Source organism: Natator depressus, chromosome 3 (genome assembly GCF_965152275.1).
Source record: "Natator depressus isolate rNatDep1 chromosome 3, rNatDep2.hap1, whole genome shotgun sequence".
In the NCBI taxonomy this organism is placed as follows: Eukaryota; Metazoa; Chordata; order Testudines; family Cheloniidae; genus Natator; species Natator depressus.
This window is the reverse complement of record NC_134236.1, coordinates 173,445,520-173,470,458: the sequence shown is the minus strand read 5'-3', so window position 1 is coordinate 173,470,458 and position 24,939 is coordinate 173,445,520. Positions and strand designations below refer to the sequence as shown.

At 44.0% G+C, this 24,939-nt stretch overlaps 1 protein-coding gene across 1 annotated transcript in view; it reads left to right on the top strand.

The window, feature by feature from the left end:
• THADA (THADA armadillo repeat containing) overlaps positions 1–24,939 on the top strand; it is a 307,383-nt gene that overhangs the window by 179,185 nt on the left and 103,259 nt on the right. The window contains exon 30 of the mRNA XM_074949353.1: positions 24,455–24,570. Coding sequence (XP_074805454.1) covers positions 24,455–24,570 — 116 coding nt within the window. The remainder of the gene's footprint in view (positions 1–24,454; positions 24,571–24,939) is intronic.

Sequence of the window (24,939 nt, the reverse complement as noted above, 5' to 3'; positions counted from 1 at the left end):
TTCCAAGGATCATGGTGGATTTTCCATTGCTGGCAATTTTTAAATCAAGACTAGATGTTTTTTGAAAAGATCTGCTCCAGGAATTTATTTTGGGGAAGTTCTGTGGCCTCTGTGTTATACAGGAGGTCTGACTAAATGGTCCCTTCAGGTCTTAGAATCTTTGAATATGGAGAAACATGTATGGCAAATCCATTGCAATGGAAAAATTGACAGATAGTCTTATACCAGGATCAAGCAGATTTTATAGTGTATGGGTACCAGTTTTGTAGTTAGAACAAAATAAATATGTAGATGATAACATGAGGTTGAACAAGTACAACTGTGTCCATTAAAGGTAGCAAATTCTAGGAAATAAGCACAAGTGTAACAGTGGAGGTGATTGCCACACAAAGGCAGAATATAGCAGCTGGTTATGACCTATATGATTTATAGAGAGAAAAATGATAGAAGGGAAAAATTTTAGATTTACATGGCCATAAGCACGAGATAACACCATGAGGAGATGGTGGAGTAACTATTTACATTTCAACAATGTGTGCTGCAGACTATTGACTAGACCTTTGAACAGATATTTGTGATGTTGCAGTCTGTAGACCTTAGACACTCTTGTTGCTTTGCACCTTAAATAAAGTGAAATGAGTAGGTGAGGGACTGGAACTTATTTTATAGCTGTGGAGAAGATGTACTATATGTGTTTGGAACTGTCAATTTATTAGGTTTCCATTAATAAGGATAAACATCTGTATAATTTAAATGATTAGTTCTTCTTAGTTCATGTATGCGCTGTAGGTTTTTTTTTTTTCCTTCTTCAGTTGAATGACACTTTTTTTAAACCTGCTCATTTTCAGCTGAAATGTTACCTCTTTTGGCACTGGCCAGGTGGAAAAGACGTGAAATATTGGAGCATGGGCTTTTGCTCATTACGGCAACTGCTATCACAATACTTTTAGACTAAGTTAATGGACAAGTTGCTCTTTCCAAAACCAACAAAAATACTGGTTCATGAAGTAGTGGGTACTTGTGAGCTCTCTCCACCTTTGGAAATGCAGATTAGACAAAATACCCTTATGTAACTGACCTTGCTCATTGCTCTTCAGCTCTCCTGTTTCAGTGGGATAGTTTATCTCTTCCATGAAACCTGCCTTTAACATCCATCCTCGTTCTAAACCTCCAGGTTTAGAACAAATCTGTGCACCCAGGAACCTATTTGGACATTGTTTCCTCTTAAAGGCCCCATGCCTGTGGACTCTGGAAAGTGGTTTTTACTTAAACATGACATAAAAAATGTGGGCACAAGCTGCATGAGGCTTCTAAGGGCATGTTCCTGCTCCTGTTGAAGTGAATGTCAGAATTCCTTTTAACTTGAGTGGGAGCAGTATTGGGCCCTAAATGTACAACTTGTCATTATTAACCCAGGGACACAAAAGGGAACTTAGGATACTGCCAGAAAACACATATGGGGTATGACACTAGTTGGCAGCAAAAGAAATATGTATAACTCACTCATAGAAGAGCACTTTTGCACATACCCTTTTACCAGATTGCCACTTCCCCACCGCTAATAATTGTCGATGTTTTGTGTAGTGGCTTGTTGTATTGTGAGAGGGTAGCTACGTAAATGACTCTGTGTAGAATGGTGGTTCTTTTTCAAGTGCTTTCTCATGTCCATTCCATGTTAGGTGTGCGCGCACCGTTGCCAGAGATTTTTTCCCTCAGTGGTATCCATTAGGCTGTCTGTAGCGCCCTCTGCTGCCACGCACTCAAATGCCGGTATAAGCGGCCTGGCCGGCCCCACAGTCTCTAAATAACTTCTTACCGCTTGTGACGGTCACAGGAACAACTTCTCTTGCTTCGGTAAGGTGTTCTACTCGTGGTTTATTGTTCTTTAGTTTAGTTACCTTCTGTTTTATTTTCTAGTATTCGTGTTCATAGTGTATATAGTAGTGGGGTATATAGTTAGATCCCCTCTTTTAGCTTAGAGGGACTCTCTGCCCCTGGGGCTTAGCATGCCCCAGTCTCTGGGCTTCAAACCCTGCGCCTCCTGTGGCAAGCCCATGCCGGTAAGCAACCCACACCCCAGCTCTCTGAAGTGTCTGGGGGAAGCCTACATGTGGAAGCCCAAATTTGCCGTGAATTCAAGCCTGATACAAAAAGGGTTAGGGAGGCCAGACTAAGGGCTATCCTGATGGAGTTTGCACTTAGGCTGGCATTGAGGCCAAGCAGGTTGGACTTGGTACCGAGCAGCTTGGCTTCAGTGTGGAGCACTCCTCTGGCAATATGGGTTTCTCAGCATCATTCCCCTTCTCCAGTACCAAGAAAGAAACACAAGAAACAACAGTCGGAGAGGGAACGCTCCCCAGAACCGAGAAAGGACAAGCAAGGGGAGGGCAACAGAGTGTGACCTGCATCTGGTCACTCCTCTACCCCTGCTTGACTCCATCCTGTTTGCAGGTGTTGTTGAGTCTGGTGCGGGACCGTCCACCGACACTGGGGAGGGAGGACATCTTGTGGCCAGCAGGATCATGGTGCCTTCCACCTTGGAGGCCTTTGTAGAAGCCAGGGACCTGATGACTGTCCTGGTACCGTCGACCCCAATGGGCCAACTACCGGCACCGACGAGAGTGTCAAGCAGACGGAAACAAGTTACCCTGAGCTCCTATCCATCACCATGTCCCCTGGTACCGACCAGAGGGAAACTGGCCCTGCTGATGTGGCAAAGACTTTCCCACCCCAACACTGATCCCTGGACCCTCAGCACCAGCTGCAGAAGCGAGTGGTACTGCCCCCTCATGGTCTCCTTGAGATGACTCAGAGCCGGGCACGGAGCTCTGCATGCAACCAAGGGCCCATCACCAGTACCTGACTTACATCCCACTAGATCTCAGTGGTGCCCCTCCTGGCACTTGTTCTGGAGGGCAGTGGCCTGTGCATGTTCAATGTCCATTTTGGATATGGGGTTTTCCCCTGGTATAGAGACTGCTTTCTAGCTGTTCATGGTCGGTGGTGTTCAAGAGAGGGGCTTCTCCGCCATACCCATACTCCAGAACCGAGCCTGGTACCAACACTCAGGACTTAGGCCTGCATGATATGACTGGTGCAGAAGAAGAAGACGACCCCCCCCCCCACCAGTTCAGGCCTCTTCCTCCTCCTACTCAGATGAAGCTGTCTTAGGACTGAGCAGCTTGGTGCCACAGGATGATGTTAGAACTCACTAGGAGCTCTATTGGAAAGGGTGACTTCTAACCTGGGGCTAGAGGTGCAGGTTCTTAAAGAATCCTCACACAGCCTCATTGACGTTTTGGCTGAGGTCGCACTACCTCTCAATGAGGCCGTTATGGTTCCAGTCAAGTCCCTATGGCCGACGCCTTCCTCTTTGCCCTCCATCTCAAAAAAGAGCAGAGAAAAAGTACTATGTTCCTGTCAAGGGATATGAACATCTGTATTCCCACCCTTTCCATGGGTCCCTTGTGGTCACAGCAGCCAATGAGCGAGACAGGCAAGGGCAGCAAGGTGTGACCCCCCCCCCCCCCAAGCAAAAGGACTCAAAAAAGCTAGACCTGTTTGGTAGGAAGATTTATTCCACTGGTGGGTTACAGCATTGCATTTCCAACCAGCAGGGCTTAGAATCATAGAAGATTAGGGTTGGAAGAGACCTGAGGAAGTCCTCTAGTCCAACCCCCTGCTCAAAGCAGCACCAATCCCAACTAAATCATCCCAGCCAGGCCTTTATCAAGCCAGACCTTAAAACTCACCAGGGGCTTCCTTGGGAGGTATGATTATAACATCTGGGACTCCATGGCAATGTTTAAGGACTCGTTGCCACAGGAGTCCAGGCAAGAGTTCTCCGCTCTGATGGAGGAAGGAAAGACCATAGCCTGGCCTAGCCTCCAAGGAGCCCTAGATGCAGCTGACACAGCATCCAGAATGATGGGTTTGACCATGGTCATGAGGTGGTGCTCCTGGCTCCAATCCTCAGGGCAGCAATCCATCCAAGATCTTCCCTTTGCGGGAACCTCCCTGTTCTCTGAGCAGACACTCAAAACTTTATGGTCTGAAATATTCCAGAAATATTCCATATATCCTCAGAACCTTGGACCTCTACTCCCTGGCACCTTCAAGGAAGCATTTCAAACCTCAAGAGCTGACTGGCTCTTTGGCTCTGCCATCTCGCCAGGACCTGTTCAAGAAACAAAGCAGGGGTTACAGGCATAGGCAGTTGCACCCCTCATAGAATCATAGAATATCAGGGTTGGAAGGGACCTCAGGAGGTCATCTAGTCCAACCCCCTGCTCAAAGCAGGACCAATCCCCAATTAAATCATCCCAGCCAGGGCTTTGTCAAGCCTGACCTTAAAAAGTTCTAAGGAAGGAGATTCTACCACCACCCTAGGTAACGCATTCCAGTGTTTCACCACCCTCCTAGTGAAAAAGTTTTTCCTAATATCCAACCTAAACCTCCCCCACTGCAACTTGAGACCATTACTCCTTGTCCTGTCATCTTCTACCACTGAGAATAATCTAGAACCATCCTCTTTGGAACCACCTCTCAGGTAGTTGAAAGCAGCTATCAAATCCCCCGTCATTCTTCTCTTCCGCAGACTAAACAATCCCAGTTCCCTCAGCCTCTCCTCATAAGTCATGTGTTCCAGACCCTAATAATTTTTGTTGCCCTTTGCTGGACTCTCCAATTTCTCCACATCCTTCTTGTAGTGTGGGGCCCAAAACTGGACACAGTACTCCAGATGAGGCCTCACCAATGTCGAATAGAGGGGAATGATCACGTCCCTCGATCTGCTGGCAATGCCCCTACTTATACATCTCAAAATGCCATTGGCCTTCTTGGCAACAAGGGCACACTGTTGACTCATATCCAGCTTCTCGTCCACTGTCACCCCTAGGTCCTTTTCCGCAGAACTGCTGCCTAGCCATTCGGTCCCTAGTCTGTAGGGGTGCATTGGATTCTTCCGTCCTAAGTGCAGGACCCTGCACTTATCCTTGTTGAACCTCATCAGATTTCTTTTGGCCCAATCCTCCAATTTGTCTAGGTCCCTCTGTATTCTATCCCTACCTGCCACTGTATCTACCACTCCTCCTAGTTTAATATCATCCGCAAATTTGCTGAGAGTGCAATCCACACCATCCTCCAGATCATTTATGAAGATATTGAACAAAAACCGGCCTGAGGACTGACCCTTGGGGTACTCCACTTGATACCGGCTGCCAACTAGACATGGAGCCATTGATCACTACCCGTTGAGCCCTACAATCTAGCCAACTTTCTACCCACCTTATAGTCCATTCATCCAGCCCATACTTCTTTAACTTGCTGACAAGAATACTGTGGGAGACCATGTCAAAAGCTTTGCTAAAGTCAAGAAACAATACATCCACTGCTTTCCCTTCATCCACAGAACCAGTAATCTCATCATAGAAGGCGATTAGATTAGTCAGGCATGACCTTCCCTTGGTGAATCCATGCTGACTGTTCCTGATCACTTTCCTCTCGTGTAAGTGCTTCAGGATAGATTCCTTGAGGACCTGCTCCATGATTTTTCTGGGGACTGAGGTGAGGCTGACTGGCCTGTAGTTCCCAGGATCCTCCTCCTTCCCTTTTTTAAAGATTGGCACTACATTAGCCTTTTTCCAGTCATCCGGGACTTCCCCCGTTCGCCACGAGTTTTCAAAGATAATGGCCAATGGCTCTGCAATCACAGCCGCCAATTCCTTTAGCACTCTCGGATGCAACGCATCCGGCCCCATGGACTTGTGCACGTCCAGCTTTTCTAAATAGTCCCTAACCACCTCTTTCTCCACAGAGGGCTGGCCACCTACTCCCCATGCTGTGTTGCCCAGCGCAGCAGCCTGGGAGCTGACCTTGTTCGTGAAGACAGAAGCAAAAAGAGCATTGAGTACATTAGCTTTTTCCACATCCTCTGTCACTAGGTTGCCTCCCTCATTCAATAAGGGGCCCACACTTTCCAGGCCAACATACCTAAAGAAACCCTTCTTGTTACTCTTAACATCTCTTGCTAGCTGCGGCTCCAGGTGTGATTTGGCCCTCCTGATTTCATTCCTACATGCCCGAGCAATATTTTTATACTCTTCGCTGGTCATTTGTCCAATCTTCAACTTCTTGTAAGCTTCTTTTTTATGTTTAAGATCCGCAAGGATTTCACTGTTAAGCCAAGTTGGTCGCCTGCCATATTTACTATACTTTCGACACATCGGGATGGTTTGTCCCTGTAACCTCAATAGGGATTCCTTGAAATACAGCCAGCTCTCCTGGACTCCTTTCCCCCTCATGTTATTCCCCCAGGGAATCCTACCCATCAGTTCCCTGAGGGAGTCGAAGTCTGCTTTCCTGAAGTCCAGGGTTCATATTCTGCTGCTTACCTTTCTTCCCTGTGTCAGGATCCTGAACTCGACCAACTCATGGTCACTGCCTCCCAGATTCCCATCCACTTTTGCTTCCCCTACTAATTCTTCCTGGTTTGTGAGCAGCAGGTCAAGAAAAGCTCCCCCCCTAGTTGGCTCCTCCAGCACTTGCACCAGGAAATTGTCCCCTACATTTTCCAAAAACTTCCTGGATTGTCTATGCACCGCTGTAGTGCTCTCCCAGCAGATATCAGGATGATTAAAGTCTCCCATGAGAACCAGGGCCTGCGATCTAGTAACTTCTGTGAGTTGCCGGAAGAAAGCCTCTTCCACCTCATCCCCCCTGGTCCGGTGGTCTATAGCAGACTCCCACCACTACATCACTCTTGTTGCTCACACATCTAAACTTAATCCAGAGACACTCAGGTTTTCTGCAGTTTCATACCGGAGCTCTGAGCAGTCATACTGCTCCCTTACATACAGTGCAACTCCCCCACCTTTTCTGCCCTGCCTGTCCTTCCTGAACAGTTTATATCCATCCATGACATGTGAGTTATCCCACCAAGTCTCTATTATTCCAATCACGTCATAATTCCCTGACATCACCAGGACCTCCAGTTCTCCCTGCTTGTTTCCAAGGCTTGTGCATTTGTATATAGGCACTTGAGATAACCTGCTGATCGCCCCTCATTCTCAGTATGAGGTAGGAGCCCTCCCCTCACAGACGTTCCTGCCTGTGCTTCCTCCCGGTATCCCGCTTGCCCACTTACCTCAGGGCTTTGGTCTCCTTCCCGTGGTGAACCTAGATTAAAGCCCTCCTCACTAGGTTAGCCAGCCTGCTTGCGAAGATGCTCTTCCCTCTCTTCGTTAGGTGGAGCCCGTCTCAGCCCAGCACTCCTCCTTCATGGAACACCATCCCATGGTCAAAGAATCCAAAGCCTTCTCTCCGACACCACCTGCGTAGCCATTCGTTGACTTCCACGATTCGACGGTCCCTACCCCGGCCTTTTCCTTCCACGGGGAGGATGGACGAGAACACCACTTGTGCCTCAGACTCCTTTATCCTTCTTCCCAGAGCCATGTAGTCCACAGTGATCCGCTCAAGGTCATTCTTGGCAGTATCATTGGTGCCCACGTGGAGAAGCAGGAAGGGGTTGCGATCCGAGGGCTTGATGAGTCCCTCCATCTCATCCTCGCTACCGGATTCACACAGATACCCGGGAGACCCCGAGCAGAACCTTTGAAGGGGTGCCCTCGGGTGTTATATCAGTTCCTATGCCAGTTCCTGCCCTGCTTTTGTTTTCAGACCAACTCTCTTACTTCAGCCCAGCATGGTCCCTCATCACCTCGGACTGTTGGGTGCTGAGTACAGTGGAGGAAGGTTACACCTTTCAGTTTTCTTTCACTCCTCCCTCTTACCCCCGGTCCCTCTTCAGGAACCCTTCTCTCAAGCAACTTCTAGTCCAGGAGGTGCAAATCCTTCTTTGGGTAGAGGTTATGGAGAAAGTGCCTCAGAATTTGAGAGGAAAAGGATTTTACTCCCATTATTTCCTAATCCCAAAGGCCAAAGGGGGGTCTCCAACCTATCCTAGACCTGGGTCGCCTCAACAGTTATCGCAAGAAACTGAAGTTCCACATGGTCTCCCAGACCTCCTTTATCCTTGCCCTGGCTCTAGGGGACTGGTACACCACCCTCGACTTGAAGGATGCCCATTTCCACATCTCCATCTTCTGGGGCCACAGAAGGTTCCTCAGGTTTATAGTAAACCAGATCCGCTACCAGTTCACTGTCCTTCCCTTTGGCCTGTTGGCAGTCCCTCAGGTTTTCATAAAATTCCTGGCTATGGTGGCGGCCTTCCTCAGAAGGTGAAGCATTCAAGTCTACCTCAACGACTGGCTGATCAAGGGCTGGTCTGAGACACAGGTGAAAGCCAGCATCAACCTGATCAAAGCTACCTTTCGGGCCTTGGGCCTACTGATGAACGATCAAAAGTCAGCTCTCATCCCCCTCCAAAGGATAGAGTTCATCAGGGCAGTGCTTGATTCTACCCAGGCCAGAGCCTTTCTCCCAGAGTCTCAGTTCCAGGCAATGTTGGCTCTGATATCCAAAGTCAAGGCCCACCCAGTCACGACAGCCCATTTTTGCCTCAAACTTTTGGGTCACATGGTACAGCATGCAAGACTACATCTCAGGCCCCTTCAAGCTTGGCTGGCCTCAGTGTACTCTTTGAATCGTCACCACTTGGACTCGGTGCTTATAGTTCCTGCCCTGGTCCTTGCCTCCCTTGACTGGTGGAGGGATCCTTTATCAGTTGGTGTGGGCAATCCCTTTGTCACCCCACAACCTTCAGTATCCCTAATTTCAGATGTGTCCAATCTAGGTTGAGGTGCTCACTTCGAGCACCTCAGGACTCGGGGTCCTGGTTCCAGGAAGTGGTTCCAGGAAGAACTCTCCTTGCACATAAATGTCAGAGTGCCCAGAGAGGTCCACTTAGCATGCCAGGTGTTCCTACCCCAGATCATGGGCAAAGTTGTAAGTGTCCTTGTGGACAACATGTTTTACATCAGCAGACAGGGAGGAGTGCACTTGTCTACCCTGTGTCAGGAGGCCATTTGCTTGTGGAGCTTCTGCGTGAAACGCTCCATCCACCTCGAAGCTTTCCACCTTCCAGGAGGCCAGAACGCTCTGGCGGATCACCTCAGCAGGTCTTTCTCTTCTCGCCACAATCCCTTCACCCAGAAGTGACCAGATCTGTCTTCCAGAGGTGGGGGTTTCCCCACATAGGCCTGTTTGCAACTAAGCAGAACAGGAAATGTCAGCAATTGCTACTTGGTCACAGCCCAGGATCTCTCTCAGATGCCTTCCTACTTCTATGGACAGAGCTCCTGTTCTGTGCATTTCCTCCCATTCTTCTGGTGCACAAGATCCTGCTCAAAGTCAAGCGAGACAAAGCAAGGGTTATCCTTATAGCCCCTGCATGGCCATGACAGCACCAGTTCAGCACACTGCTGGATCTGTCAGTAGCCACTTACTGCCACTCCCACCCCTCCCAGACCTGATCTCACAAGATCACTGCCGTTTGCTCCACCCATACCTCAGGGCCCTCCACCTGACCGTAAGGAAGCTCCATGGTTGAATCTGGTGGAGCAGGCCTATTCAGAACAAGTCCACCAGGTCTTACTAAGTAGTAGGAAACTGTCTACTAGAGCAACTTAACTGACCAAGTGGAAGCGTTTCTCGGTGTGGCCTTCCCAAAGAGGCACCTCACCAACTCAGTCACCCCTTCAGTGCATGCTGGAATACCAGCTCCACCTGAAACATCAGGATCTAGCCATTTCACTGATCAAGATGCGTCTAGTGGCAATCTCAGCCTTCTACCCTCTGGTGGATGGTAGGTCGGTCTTCTCACGTGAAATACCCATTTGACATTACACTCAAATTCATGAACCTATACCACCTTGGGACCTAAACCTGGTCCTGTCAAGACTCTCAGGCTCTCCCTTCCAGCCTCTGGCATCGGGCCCTCTGTTGTAACTCTCCTGGAAGGTCGCCTTTGTAGTAGCAATTACCTCAGCCAGGAGGATCTCCGAAATCAGGGCCCTTACGTCAGATTCTCTATATACAATGTTCTTTAAGGACAAGGTTCAAGTGCACCCCCATCCACTGCTCCTTCCAAAGGTGGTCTCGTAGTTCATAGTATCAGACTATTTTCCTACCTGTTTTTTCCCCCCAAAACCACAAAAGAATATGAAGGAGTGACATCTCCATACGCTGGATGTTAGATGCGCCCTGACCTTCTATATTGAGAGAACCAAGCTGTTCTGTAAATCCACGCAGTTCTTTGTGGCAGTAATGGACAGGATGAAAGGTCTACTGATTTCAGCCCAGAGAATTTCATATTGGATCACTTTCTGCATTTGTACGTGCTATGAGCAGGTGGGCATCTCACCTCCTGCTATCTTGACTGCCCATTCGACAAGAGCCTAGGCTTCATCAGTGGCATTTCTGGCCCAGGTTCTGATCCAAGACATCTGCAGAGTAGCGACCTGGTCATCAGTACATACTTTCTCCTCACACTACACCATCACCCAGCAGGCTTGGGATGATGCCAAGTTTTATAGAGCAGTGTTGCAATCTGTATGTCCATGAACTCCGAGCCCACCTCCTCAGGTACTACTTGGCAGTCACCTAACATGGAATGGACATGAGCAAGCACTCAAAGAAGAAAAAACAGTTACTAACCTTTCTTTAACTGTTCTTCAGGATGTTTGCTCATGTCGATTCCACAACCCTCCTTCCTGCCCCTCTGTTGGTGTTAGCTGGCAAGAGGGAATTGAGAGAGTGTGGGGCCAGCCCCTACCGGCGCATGAGCGCGCAGCACCAAAGGGCACTAAAGCCAGACAGATGGATAACACTGCAGGAAAAATCTCCGGTGACAGAGCACACAGTGCGCACAAACCTAACATAGAATGGACATGAGCAACACATCTCAAAGAACAAGAGTTATGGAAAGGTAGGTAACCGGTTTTTTAAAAGGGTGGTGTCCTTGGGGGTTGCAGAGTTAAGACTGGTGCATAATCTCTGGTGTACATTGATTGTGGTGATGGTATTGGCCTGGGGGTAGAGTAGAGGAGGCTCAGCACCTCATTTCCTTGCGGGGGTGTGTGTAGCATCCTAACTGCTTCCAAAAGAAGCTTCTTACATATTCACTTCTAGGGATTTTAAGTTCTCTTTTTTATGAGATTCTTTTGAGGGGTGGAGGCTGTAACAAGACAGGGAGGTAGATCTGTTGGGGGTACTAGTGTGGCTGTTGATAGAGAATATTTTTATCTGTCAGCAGCTCCACACGAACCTGTCTCTGCTGTCAATCTTTATCCTACAGCAAAGTGTAGCTTCTGACAAGGCTGTATGTGCCCCATTCGTTGATCAGGTTTCATGTGCACAGCCCCATTTATGTATCTGGCTTGTGTGCACCAGGCCCTATGCTCATCTATCAGTCAGGCTTTCATGCATCTGACCTTGCCTCTCTCATCGAATAGGTCTGGGTCATCTGTCCTTTTGTCCCCCTCCCCTCATGAATCAACCAATCAGGTTAGTGTGCACAACACATAAGCTTTCCATTGTAATGTGAATAATGGCTAAAAATGATCCTAAATCCCAACTTTTTTAAACACTAAAAAGCTATCCATTGGACCAGATCTAGTTGGGGTTCACCTCTCTGCCAAGTTTTGTATTGACAGATAAACAATGCATTTAAGAGATAAGTCAGCAATATCATGCAAACAAAAAAGTCTGTTGCACAGACCAAAAAAGAGTAAGTTGAATTAGGACAGTGCCAGAAAATGAATACAGATGCTCCCCGGGTTACGCAAGACCTGACTTACGCAAATCCGCACTTACAGAAAAAGTTCTTTAAGCTAGAAATAGGAGGGGTGTTTTTTTTGTTTGTTTGGTGGGGGGTTTTTTGTTTTTGTTTTTGGTTTTTTTGCGTATTGGTCGGGTATACGTTTCCGACTTATGCAAAATTCGAATTACGCAGGGCGTTCTGGAACGGAACGATTGCGTAAGTTGGGGAGCATCTGCATAGGGTAGTGACACTAGCCGGAAGCAAAAGAAATATAACTTGCTCATGGGACAGCACTTCTGGACACACACATACTTTTACTAGACTATTCCCCCACCCCAACAGTAGTAGTAGCAGGGCCAAGGAAAAATTTCAGCCAGAGCCCAAATTAAAACTCTTCCTATTAAAAACATATGAAGAGAAACTAAACAAAAACTATATAAAAATTCAAGAGGCTTAAAACTAACCCCACATCAAATTTCGCACCAATTGGCCACCTCCTTTTAGAGAAAAGCAGGAATTTATGCTTCACTATAAGCCTATTTTGAGAACATACCAATTATACGGTCACCACTATATGCCTCCATAATTTAAGGAAAAAGTGTCTGCATTATTTGAGACGGTTGCATTATTGTGTATGGCCGGTTCATCATTTTCAAACTAGGTGCTGTGTTTTGCTGGCTCACTTAAAGAAGTTACTAGTTTTTATATTTTTATCTACTACTTGATTATAGGATTCCATATTTTGTTATTTTACAGCTTTTTAGTTCAGTGAATGGGGCATATTTTCTTGTAATTTAATTGTCAAAGTTATGCCTTTTCTTTTTATCCAGCAAAATCTTATTTATTACAGTAGTGCTATTTGAAAGAGATGACTAAAACTCCAGTGTTCCATGTATTAATAAACAAAGTAAATTTGCGTAATTAAGTTATAAAACACAGATTAAATCAAGTTGAAACTATGGACAAAATGTAAATAAATCTTCCCATTAGTCTTAAATAAAAAGAATGAAATAATTTTATCAAGATACTTTTTCAAGAGGAAGGAAGTGTAGAATTTCCAATAGGAACACTTAAGTTATAACTTTGGAGACCTCCATTGATTCATTTGGGAACACAAAGAGAAATTTGAAAGAGGAAAATCTAAGCACAGTTTGCACTATGAGGATGAAAAAATTGTGAATAAATATCTTATCAGTCCTGAAGCCATCATTACAAAGTTATAGGCTTTGGAGAAAGGCACCTTTGTACTGTTTTTACAAACATGAATGATCCATTACCATAGTTTTTATAACTTTTTCTCAAATGTCCTTATTAATTGGCTGTGTGGTTTAAACTACATCTCTTTTGTGTGAAAGGCTTTACGCTCATGCCAAAAATGCTAATTTAATTTTTGTTAACAGAAATCATCCTGTTGGTATTTATGCATGCTCCTCACATAGGAATATCTAATCATAAAATGTTACACTGCTGCTAATCACTTAATGGTCCAAATTCAGACCGAGTGTACGTGAGGGCAATTCCATTGGCTTTGGTGGCATTTGCCTGCTTAAACTAGGCATTAACTTGGTGCAGTGTATTCAGGAGGGATGTGCTCCTGATTTAACAAACAGACAAAATTATCAGTGTTTGGGGATATTAGATTGCATACAACCAGCAATAATATATAACTTCATAAATTTGTTGAGTATTATGATCAGTGTGTCTGAAAAATAATAATAACTTCTTTAAATGGATGGGCAGGGATGGTGTCTCTAGCCTCTGTTTGCCAGAAGCTGGGAATGGGCGACAGGAGATGGATCATTTGATGATTATCTGTTCTGTTCATTCCCTCTGGGGCACCCGGCATTGGCCACTGTCGGAAGACAGGATACTGGGCTAGATGGACCTTTTGGTCTGGCCCAGTATGGCCATTCTTATGTTCTTAACCAGAAAAGGTGGTGAACCTAACATGGCAAAAGGAAGGATTTTCAAAGTATGGATGGAGCTTATTAGCTATGGAGGTCAAGATGTGTACTTCACCAATAGTAGTTAAACTTCTGAGGGCATTAATATATATAGCTATGCACTATACGATATAATGATAAAGAGGATGGGGCCTTTTTGCTTGGTACCTTGAACCCTTGCCCCATCTCTTCTTCCCACCCAAGCTGTTCTTTTCTATTCTTTTGCCATACTTAAATATTTTAGTGTTCTTCATTTCTCCAATGTTTTGATATTTAAACAGGAACATGAATAAAAACATTTAATTTCCCCCTCCAAGAGAAAATACAAGAGAAATCAAGTCTTCAGTCATCTTTCAGCATATAAATGGATCCCTGAGATATCCAAAAGTAAATTTCCACTTTCTTAATTATAACACTGTAACGAGCCAATTGGCTAATGAGCCAATTCAATTAAGGTGGAAGTGGGCTATTCTCAACAGTTGACAAGAAGGGGTGGAAATCACTTTTGTAGTGGTAATGAGGCCAAATTCCAGTTTGCAGTCTGGTTAGCACAGGGCCAAAAGGGGGTTGGGGCATGGGAGGGGTTGTGGCGTGCAGGCCCTGGGAGGGAGTTTGGGTGCGCGAGGGGGCTCGGGGTGCCAGATCTGGGGACTGCTCACTTCGGGTGGCTCCCTGCAAGTGGCGACCTGTCCCAGCTGCTCCTAGGCAGAGGTGTGGCAGGTGGCTCTGTGCTACCCCCGCCCCGCCACGAGCACTAACAACGCAGCTGCCATTGCCTAGGAACCACGGCCAATAGGAACTGCGGGGGCGGTGTCTGCAGGCAGAGGCAGCACACAGAGCCGCCTGCCGTGCCTCTGCTTAGGAGCAGCTGGGACAGGTCGCCGCTTGCGGAAAGCCACCCCAGGTGAGCGGCCCCCAGATCCGACAAACCCAAACTCCCTCCCAGAGCCCACGCCTCAGACCCGTCCTTCACCCAAACTCTCTCCCTCTTAGTTAACTGTTATTTTTCACTTACCAGCACCCCCCATTCCTCCAACATGCCAGATAAAACAGCTTTTACTGTATATTATATCATTATTAGATTTGTACATTTTCTAGTACAGTGTGTTTGAGTTTTTCAGTGCTGCCACATTATGTATATTAAATAATAATTGCTTCTGTTGCTTGCAGTAGCCTATTTGTAACACAAAGTAGAAAGAAATTGTTCCTAAATTCCTTTTTAACTTTTTACACCATTATTCTTGTAATGGGTATATTTCTTTTGCTTCTGACTTCCATCTTATTGGAAAGGAGAATTTTCTTAAATCCAGTTTTTGTCTGGAGCAAAGCAGATAACGTTCGTTTTCTTTGTAAACGTGAATGTAGGCTTGTCTACATTACCTGCTGGATCGACGGGCAGTGATTGATCCAGCGGGGGTCGATTTATCCCATCTCATCTAGACGCGATAAATCGACCGCCAAGCGCTCACCCGTCGACTCTCGTACTCCACCAGGGCGAGAGGCGCAGGCGGAGTCCACGGGAGAGCATCAGCCGTTGACTTACCGCAGTGAAGACACCGCGGTAAATAGATCTAAGTACGTCAACTTCAGCTACGTTATCCCCTTCCTCCCCCTGCGCCCCTCTTCCCCCCCCCCCCAGTGTAGACCAGGCCTAAGAAAAGGCACCTTTTGCTATTGTGCCATTTTGCCAATTTCCATTTTCCCATTCTGATAGAATGATCAAAATAAGGCTTTTTTGAGAGAAACTTTATCACTGTGACATTTATTATATGGTAAAATGTAGTATTTTACCAGATAAAAACCCAAATCTCTCTGTTTGAGTTGTCCATTCACAGAACTGAATGTGTTCTCTTATTTTCAGGCAACAGATTGAGACTGACCCGTTCCAACTCTGTCATCTTTGGCTAAGTGCAGTCTTTGTACTGCTGCCATTTTGCAAACACCTTTTTTTCCTCTTCTTGTTGCTTCAACCCCCACAGTTTAGTCAGCGCCACATTTTTCCGAGCTTGGTATTTATACAGTGTTTTATTTCAGCTGGTGAAACATCTGTTTTTTTTCACGGAGTTAAATAAATGATCTATGCCGAGAATGTACAGTATAGGGTGATGTCAGTTTGCTTTTTTTCAAGAGTCACTAAGCAGAACAGTCAGAGTATTGTTTCAGCCTTAGAGTCAGGAATGTGAATATTTATACTGTATACTTAATTCATACAAACACAGCTAAGGGTATGCAAGTAGAAGTTTTTATGGCTTTAGGTCAGCTTGAGGGGAGAAAAGTCTAACCTTGATATTTCACTGAAGAATGTGTAATTATATCACTTGCAAAAGTGTTGTTGAAAAATTATGCATTAAAAAGGGACTTTGTGTGTGGCTACATGTTAAAGATGGAGAATATCATCAATATCCTTTTTTTCTTTAAACAAAAACATGCTCTCTCAGCATTTGTGCCTGCTGTTAAACAACAAAATTTATTGTGAACATCCGAAAACCACAATTTCTTCTGTAAGATTAACACTGGCATTACAAAATGTCAATTTGTTTCTTTTTGAAAAAGAGGGAATGTGACACACTAGTTTAACTTTGCAGCTGCTAGAGAGTTATGTTGCATTTGCAGTACTGTGTGTGTAGAGAATTGATTAGTCTACCAATGCAGCAGCAACAACAAATATATCTTGGGATCAAAAAGTGGCTAACATTTTATTAAACAAACCCATCAACACTCATCAGGTTTTTTTTGTCTGTTTTATACAGACCCGATCCACTTTTGTGATGCTTCAGTGCTATACTGATGTAACTCAACACAAGTATAATCCAGTGGTGAATCCATTCAACTTTTTAAAGATATGGGGGTTAGCATAATATCATAGTTCTTAAAGCTGATGTGTAAAGGTAAAGAATTAGGTTTGTGTCCTGTTTTTATTTTTCAGTGATGTATAGATAAAGCTTAACTGAGGTTTATTCGTTTGTTTTTTTGAGCAAAGTCTAAAAAAATTTCCGATTCTGGTTTGTTGGATATATATTGGGAATATCACGAATGAAATCTTGCTTTCTCTGTTTTGTGTTGGAAGTCTCCTTGTGGAGTCAGAAAATGGGGGCAAGAGCTTTTCCTTTGGGTGTTGGTCATGTGCTTGAGTTAAACGGGCATCAACAGAAGCAAAACTTTAAATAGCCTGAATAAAAATTAATTCACTTCTTAAATTTCAGGTATCAGTGTCTTGGTACTTTCTCTGTCCTAGTCCTAAGAGTTCTTCTGCCTTCCAGGAAAAACAGCATACACAAGACCTGGATTTCTACTGCAAAAAATCAAGCAGGAAAAAAAGATCTTTAAAAAGCAAATGTCTCAGACCTTTGTACCTCTAATGAATCAAAGTACATGAATGTCTTTTTTGATTTCTTTTATATTCAATGTTTCATTATTGTGATGGTATCTTAGTGGGGTCGAAGAAATGCAGGAAAAAATGACTTGGTCTATCGTTCTTTGAGACCACAAAAGATAGAACCTTGTGTTACTCAACAGTGACATCTGTCGGTAATTCAGTAGTAGCATAATGGATCTCTAAAGGAAGCAAAGCTCAGTATAGTCTTCCCTCTCAAAGGATTAGGCTTGGTGATATGAAGCAATGTATACAGAAAAGTTATAAAGGAAGAAAATTCAGCATTTGTGAAGTGCATTGGACTTTTTGATGATCAGGTCTCAAATTCTGTGACCTAATCAGGTTTCCATTCTTCACTCCACAACACATGATGAAAGCCTGTGTGTGTGAATGGTATGAAAGTGGGAATTTATAATACAGTGGGTGGTGCCAGGTGGCTGCTATTTGTAGTTTGGGAAACCTGACAGTGTTAGAGGCAGCACAGAGAGAATTTAGGAATACAAATAACTGGATGTTTAATACTCAGTTAATATTTGTTTGGGAAAAATATTAAAATAAGCAATGAATGGCAAAATTTTCAGAACTATTCATGTGAAACACAAGTATTTGTACATGAAAATAGGTACTTACAGTCACTAACAGATCAAAATACCCATGTTGCATACACAAGTGCATGTTTTCTGGACACACAGGGGTGCACAACTCCGTCCTGGAGCCTGCACTCCCCCTGCGCCCAAACCCCCTGCCTCTGCCCGGAGCCCCCTCCCACACTCTGAAACCCTCGGCTCCACCCCCCAGCCTGGACCCCAAACTCCTCATCCCTGGCCCTACCCCAACCCCGACCCAGCCCAGAGCCCCTGCCCCCACACTCTGAATCTCTCATTTCTGGCCCCACCCCGGAGCCCACACCCCCTCCCATACACCAAGCCCCTGCCCAGCCTGGTGAAAATGAGCAAGTGAGTGAGGGTGGGCGAGAACCAGCGACAGAAGGAAGGGGGATGGATTGAGTGGTTGCAGGCTTCAGTTTTGTGCGATTAGAAAGTTGGCAATCCTAACTGCTGTAAGTGCAGACATAGTCTAAGACCTTGACTACACTAGAACTTACTTATGTCACTCAGGGGTGTGAATAATCCAAACCTCTGAGTGATGTAAGGTTATACCAACCTAAGGGCTGGTGTAGACAGCACTATCTTGGCAGGAGAGCTTCTCCCTCTGACGTAGCTGTCGCCTCTCATCGAAGTGGAGTAATTAAGCCAGTGGGAGAGCTCTCTCCTATTGGCTTAAAGTGTCTTCACCAGAAGCACTATAGCAGTGCACTGTAGTGCTTAGATATAGCCAGAGTGTCTGTGCGGATTCAGCTGATGAGCATTAATAGTTCCTCAGTGTGCTTTGATCGTGTCTGCTTTGAAACAAGAGATCAGAGCACGCTGAGGAACTGTTAGTGCTCATTAGCAGTGTCCATACAGACTCGCTCCAGCTTGTAGGGAAATAAATGTTCATTTGGACAAGCCCTTTGACTGGGACCCTGGTTTTGGGAGTATTTTTTTTAAAAGCACATTTTGTACCTGTTTTCTTCCATTATTTGTGAACTACCGTGAACTGAAGGAGCTGTCAGCCAGCGCAGTTGGTGAATTTGACAGAAAGCTGACACCTCAAGGAACATGTGTCCACAAGGGCTATTATAGGTTGCCACTTTGCCCACCCCTTTCCACCAAGCCAATGAGCCCCTTCTGCAAAAGTCCTTAAGCCAGACCAACCACCCAAGTAGAATCTAATTTAGAGGGTGGCATGGAAAAAGGAAGGGGGAGAGGGAAGGACTGGCTTCATGTACTTCCTGCTGCTGCTGCCAAAACCACACTCCTGCACAAAACTCCCTAACCTCCCGTCTCCTGCAGGCTTATCCCCTGCACCATGTGTAATTTGGAAATCTGGTCACCCTAATGGTTGTAGGTTCATCCACCTACCAAGAAGATAGGGAATGGTAGGAATTTAATCACAGGGCTATTGACATAAAGTCTTTGGTCACAGGAGTTTGTAAAGGAAACACTCCTAATGCTGGTCCTATGGTTTTTTATAGTACACCTGAGCACAACGGGGCTGGACAGATCCCTCAAGCATGCAATTGGTGCCAGTTTCCATACACATGCAGTCAATGCCCTCTATCATCTGCACTAAACTCCCACACCTACGGGCCAGTTGACCTTATCTCCTCTTCAACATCGCTCCTGGTAGTAACTTTTCTTACTCACTGCTGTTTTGCAACCTTGCATTTAAGAAAAAAAGTATGTATATAAAAGGTATATTTAAATGGAGTTCCCACTTTGCATCATTGTTCAAATATGTTTATTTTTTGTTTGTTTTCGTATGAAATCCAAAATTTGGTATGACAGCATATGCCCAAAAGGCAGTGAAGCCCAGAATGGAAGAGATGACTTCTTTGGTTAGGAATATTTGAGGTGATACACTTCTATAAAAACAACAAGGAGTCCTTGTGGCACCTTAGAGACTAACAAATTTATTTGGGTACAAACTTTCGTGGGCTAAAACCCACTTCATCAGATGCATAGAGTGGAAAATACAGTAGCAGGTATATATACGCAATACATGAAATGATGGGAGTTGCCTTACCAAGTGTGGGGGTCAGTGCTAATGAGATAATTCAATTAACAGTAGAATACCAAGGGAGGAAACATTTGTTTTGTAGTGGTAATGAGGGTGGCCCATTTCAAACTGTTGACAAAAAGGTGTGAGTAACAGTAGGGGGAAATTAGTATGGGGAAATTTAGTTTTTGTAATGACCCATCCACTCCCAGTCTTTATTCAGGCCTACTTGGATGGTGTCCAGTTTGCAAATTAATTCCAGTTCTTCAGTGTCTTGTTGGAGTCTGTTTATGAAGTTTTTTTGCTGAAGAATTGCCATTTTTAAGTCTGTTATTGAGTGACCAGGGAGATTGAAGTGTTCTCCTACTGGTTTTTGAATGTTACAATTCCTGATGGGAGTCCGGTGGCACCTTAAAGACTAACAGATTTATTTGGGCATAAGCTTTCGTGGGTAAAGAAACCCACACAAGAGATCCATTTCCTGGACACTACAGTGGAAATAAGTGATTGTCACATAAACAGCACCCTATACCGGAAACCTACTGACCACTATACTTACCTACATGCCTCCAGCTTCCATCCAGGACACATCACACGATCCATTGTCTACAGCCAAGCCCTAAGATACAACCGAATTTGTTCCAATCCCTCAGAGACAAACACCTACAAGATCTTTATCAAGCATTCTTAAAACTACAATACCCACCTGGGGAAGTGAGAAAACGGATTGGCAGAGTGAGATGGGTACCAAGAAGTCACCTATTATAGGACAGGCCCAACAAGGAAAATAACAGAACACCACTGGCCATCACATACAGCCCCCAGCTAAAACCTCTCCAGCACATCATCAAGGATCTACAACCTATCCTGGAAAACGATCCCTCACTCTCACAGACCTTGGGAGGCAGGCCAGTCCTCGCTTACAGACAGCCCCGAACCTGAAGCAAATAGTCACCAGCAACTACACACCACACCACAGAAACGCTAACCCAGGAACCAATCCCTTGTTACAAACCTCATTGCCTACTCTGTCCCCGTATCTACTCTAGCGACATCATCAGAGGACCCAACCACATCAATCACAACATCAGGGACTCGTTCACCTGCACGTCTACTAACGTTATATATGCCATCATGTGCCAGCAACGCCCATCTGCCATGTACATTGGCCAAACTAGACAGTCTCTACGTAAAAGAATAAGTGGACACAAATCGGACATCAGGAATGGTAACATACAAAAGCCAGTAGGAGAACACTTCAATCTTCCTGGACATTGTATAACAGATTTAAAAGTAGCTATACTTGAACAAAAAAACTTCAGAAACAGACTTCAAAGAGAAACTGCAGAACTAAAATTCATTTGCAAATTTAACACCATCAATTTGGGCTTGAATAGGGACCAAGAGTGGCTGGTTCACTGCAAAAGCAGCTTTGCCTCTCCTGGAATTGACACCTCCTCATCAATTATTGGGAGTGGACTACATCCACCCTGATCAAATTGGGCCTGTCAGCACTGGCTCTCTGCTTGTGAGGTAACTCCCTTCTCTTCATATGTCAGTATAATAATGCCTGCTTCTGTAATTTTCCCTCCATGCATCTGAAGAAGTGGGTTTTTTACCCACAAAAGCTTATGCCCAAATAAATATATTAGTCTTTAAGGTGCCACCGGACTCCCTGTTATTTTTGTGGATACAAACTAACACGGCTACCCCCTGATACTTGACATAATTCTTGATGTCAGATTTGTGTCCATTTATTCTTTTGCATAGAAACTGTCCAGTTTGGCCAGTGTACATGGCAGAAGGGGCATTGTTGGCACATGATGGCATATATCATATTGGTAGATGTGCAGGTGAATGAGCCCCTGATGGTGTGGCTGATGTGGTTAGGTCCTATGATGGTGTCCCTTGAATAGCTGTGCGGACAGAGATGGCACCAGGGTTTGGTTCCTGGGTTAGTGTTTTTGTTGTGTGGTGTGTAGTTGCTGATGAGTATTTGCTTCAGGTTCGGGGCTGTCTGTAAGCGAGGACTAGCTTGTTTCCCAAGATCTGTGAGAGTGAGGGATTGTCCTTCAGGATAGGTTGTAGATCCTTCATGATGCACTGGAGAGGTTTTAGTTGGGGGCTGTAAGTGATGGCTATTGGTGTTCTGTTACTTTCTTTGTTGGGCCTGTCTTGTAGTAGCTGACTTCTGGGTACCCTTCCAGCTCTGTCAATCTATAATCTACAGTACCCACCTGGTGAAGTGAAGAAACGGATTGACCGAGACAGAAAGTTTTTGCTCTTTAAGTTGATGTGTTGAACGGCTGTTAGGAGTTTCAGAGAAAAATTGGACAAAAAGCTCTTTGAATTGTTCAAAGAATATCCTTAAGATGGCTGCATTGATCATTCAGCTCTGAACATTATCAGAAAATATTGTTCTGATCGTAGCCTCCATGTTCAGACTCCTTAGATGTTGACATAATACTTCAGTCCCCAAAACCATTTTCAGAATATTCCTGTGCTCAGATGTGTTCATTTATTTGATCTGAAGGAATAAATCCCAGAATGAAACAGACTCAATGGTATGTTTTCATCCTTTCTAGGGAGAAAGTGTGGTCTGGTTTAGAGTATGGAACTGAAAACATATTGAACAGATAATAATTTTCATTTAAATTTTACAGATAACATGTAATCTATTCCTCCTATGTTTCCTGGAGACATAACGAGTGACAAGATTCCTTATCAATACTTATTATAATATGAAACTGATTTTGTTCATGTGTGACTTATTTTCTGAAACAAAAGTTTTACTGCTTTATTGCTATAAAATTATATAGACACTGGATGCAATATTTATTGCTTACCTTATGGAAAATGTCTGAATGTCCATGCATGAATTGTCATTATCACAATTCAGGATGTTGATTACACTAGCCTTTTTTGCTTATTCCAGACATGTATACAGTTTGTTGCAGTAACAACATTGTATAGTATAGGAGTACTTGTGGCACCTTAGAGACCAACCAATTTATTTGAGCATAAGCTTTCGTGAGCTACAGCTCACTTCATCAGATGCACCCGATGAAGTGAGCTGTAGCTCATGAAAGCTTATGCTCAAATAAATTGGTTAGTCTCTAAGGTGCCACAAGTACTCCTTTTCTTTTTGCGAATACAGACTAACACGGCTGTTACTCTGAAACCTGTCATTATATAGTATGATTTTTGCATTTCATAAATCCTCTTCTGGTTGATAATTTCCTGTGTACATTCCATGACCAACATTTTATAGCTAAGACAATATCTTTTCTCACTACAAGATCATCTTGTACACTCGTCATCAAGTTGCCATTTGTGCTATGTTGATTTTTTTTAAATGAAGAACATTTAGAAGATTTGATGGTTGCAAAATAATTGTAAACTAAAGTTTACACAGTTTATAACTTAGGCCTTGTCTACACTACTGGGGTAAGTCAACCTAAGTCATGTAGCTTAGGTTGAGTTACTGCGGTGTCTACACCACGCTGCGTCAATGGCAGACACTCTCCCGTCGACTTACCTTACTCCTCTCGTTCCGGTGGAGTACCGGAGTTGACCAGAGAGTGCTCTGCGGTCGATCCCTGGTAAGTGTAGACATGGCCTTAGTGTGTGTTCCAAAACTGCATAACTTTTTACAATGGCTTTTAATCAATAAATAATAGTTAGTGGTGAGAACCTGGAAAGCTCTTGTAGTTTGTTGGTATGTAACTCCCTAGAAGTGGTATTGGGGAAGACTGATTGCATTGCAGCTCTGCTTTCCTGTAAGTAGGAGAGCCCTGCAATAAATATAGGGAAGTAGGGCAGGGTTTTTTTTTTTCACTTCAGCAGCTGTAGTCAGGGTCCAAGTTTTGAGGGGTTCAGGAAGGATAGTTTGGGACTATCACAAGTTTTGGTGAGGCTGATAATATACAACACTTTTTCCTCCTGTGATAACATCACTACAACAGCTGACATTCGAAGAAAAGAAATACAGTAAAAAGTATCATTTTAATACTGTGAACAAGCCTATTAATAGGCAGAACAATGTTGCAACATTGGGCCCAGAACTTGCAATGAGATATGCACAGGCATGGTGGCTCTAGGAATTCCTCTGTGCCCATCTCATGGCAGGACTGGGGCCTATATCTTTTTTCATAATCCAAGTAAAACAAACATGCAGTTGATAGTATACTAACCAGTTAATTAGAATAATTACTCCAAAAATGAAACCAATTTCTTACACAGTTTTTATGTATGACCTGTAGATTCAAATAAAAGCTAGAATGTTTAACACAAATGTCATTAGTACACATACTATTTCATTGAGGCTAAAGGGTTAAAACAATTTAAAAAGTGATTATACTTATTCTGATTAAGTTGATGAAACGATAGAAGTCTCATTAAGTAATTTCCATTTGTAAAATAAGCATGCATGGATTTGCTGCCACCTCTAGATTGATAGGCTCATTTTGAGTGAATGCAAAACTGCTGGTGTCAAGAAATATGTTTAAATTGTTTTGCTCTTGAAATCAGTTATTAGGTTGTTTACTATATTTTATTAGTTATAAGGTTATTATTATGGGATAATTATCTTTTTATTTTGTATTGTGAAAAGTGCACGTAATAGAAAAGTAGATTGAAAATGTAACTTGCCATTATCCAAAGCTAACCCACTTTTCTGCATGAACAGTAGAGGGTCATTTTGCTAGTGGCGGTTTTCTTCTATAGGGTTATTTTGAGGAAGGGTGAAAGCTAGGAGCTGAGGAGTCAAAAAATATTTTTACAGCAGTCTGCAACATTTTTTCTTTTTGGATTTAGGTTTTTCACTTGCTGGGGTCCTACTTGGAATCTAAACACCGGGTTAATTCAGACTGTCAGCAGGGGCTAGTTGACATCATCACTTGTATAAAAGCCAAAGTGTGGTTGGCCAAGAGGTATGTTCAAAGACCATATATGCAAGAAGTTATCAAAGACTACTAATAAATACACTGAAGGGTTGGAGGGGGCTGTTTTTGTGTGTTTGTTTTTGCAAGGCTATTGAAATAAGTTCTGCAGAAATATTCAGAAATTTGAGTTATATTCATAAAATGTATTCATTCTTTTGGCCTTTTTTTTTTTTCCAAAAAATAAAGGAAAAATAGTATTAATGTGCTTTTCTCACACACATCACTGTTTTTTGCTTTATCAAGCTTCTTCTCTACATATGAAATAGTTGACTATCAGTTATATACCACAAAAGCTTCAGAAATCCATATGTGAACAGTCGTCTCAAATACTGGATGAGCTTGGCTGTTATGATAAAG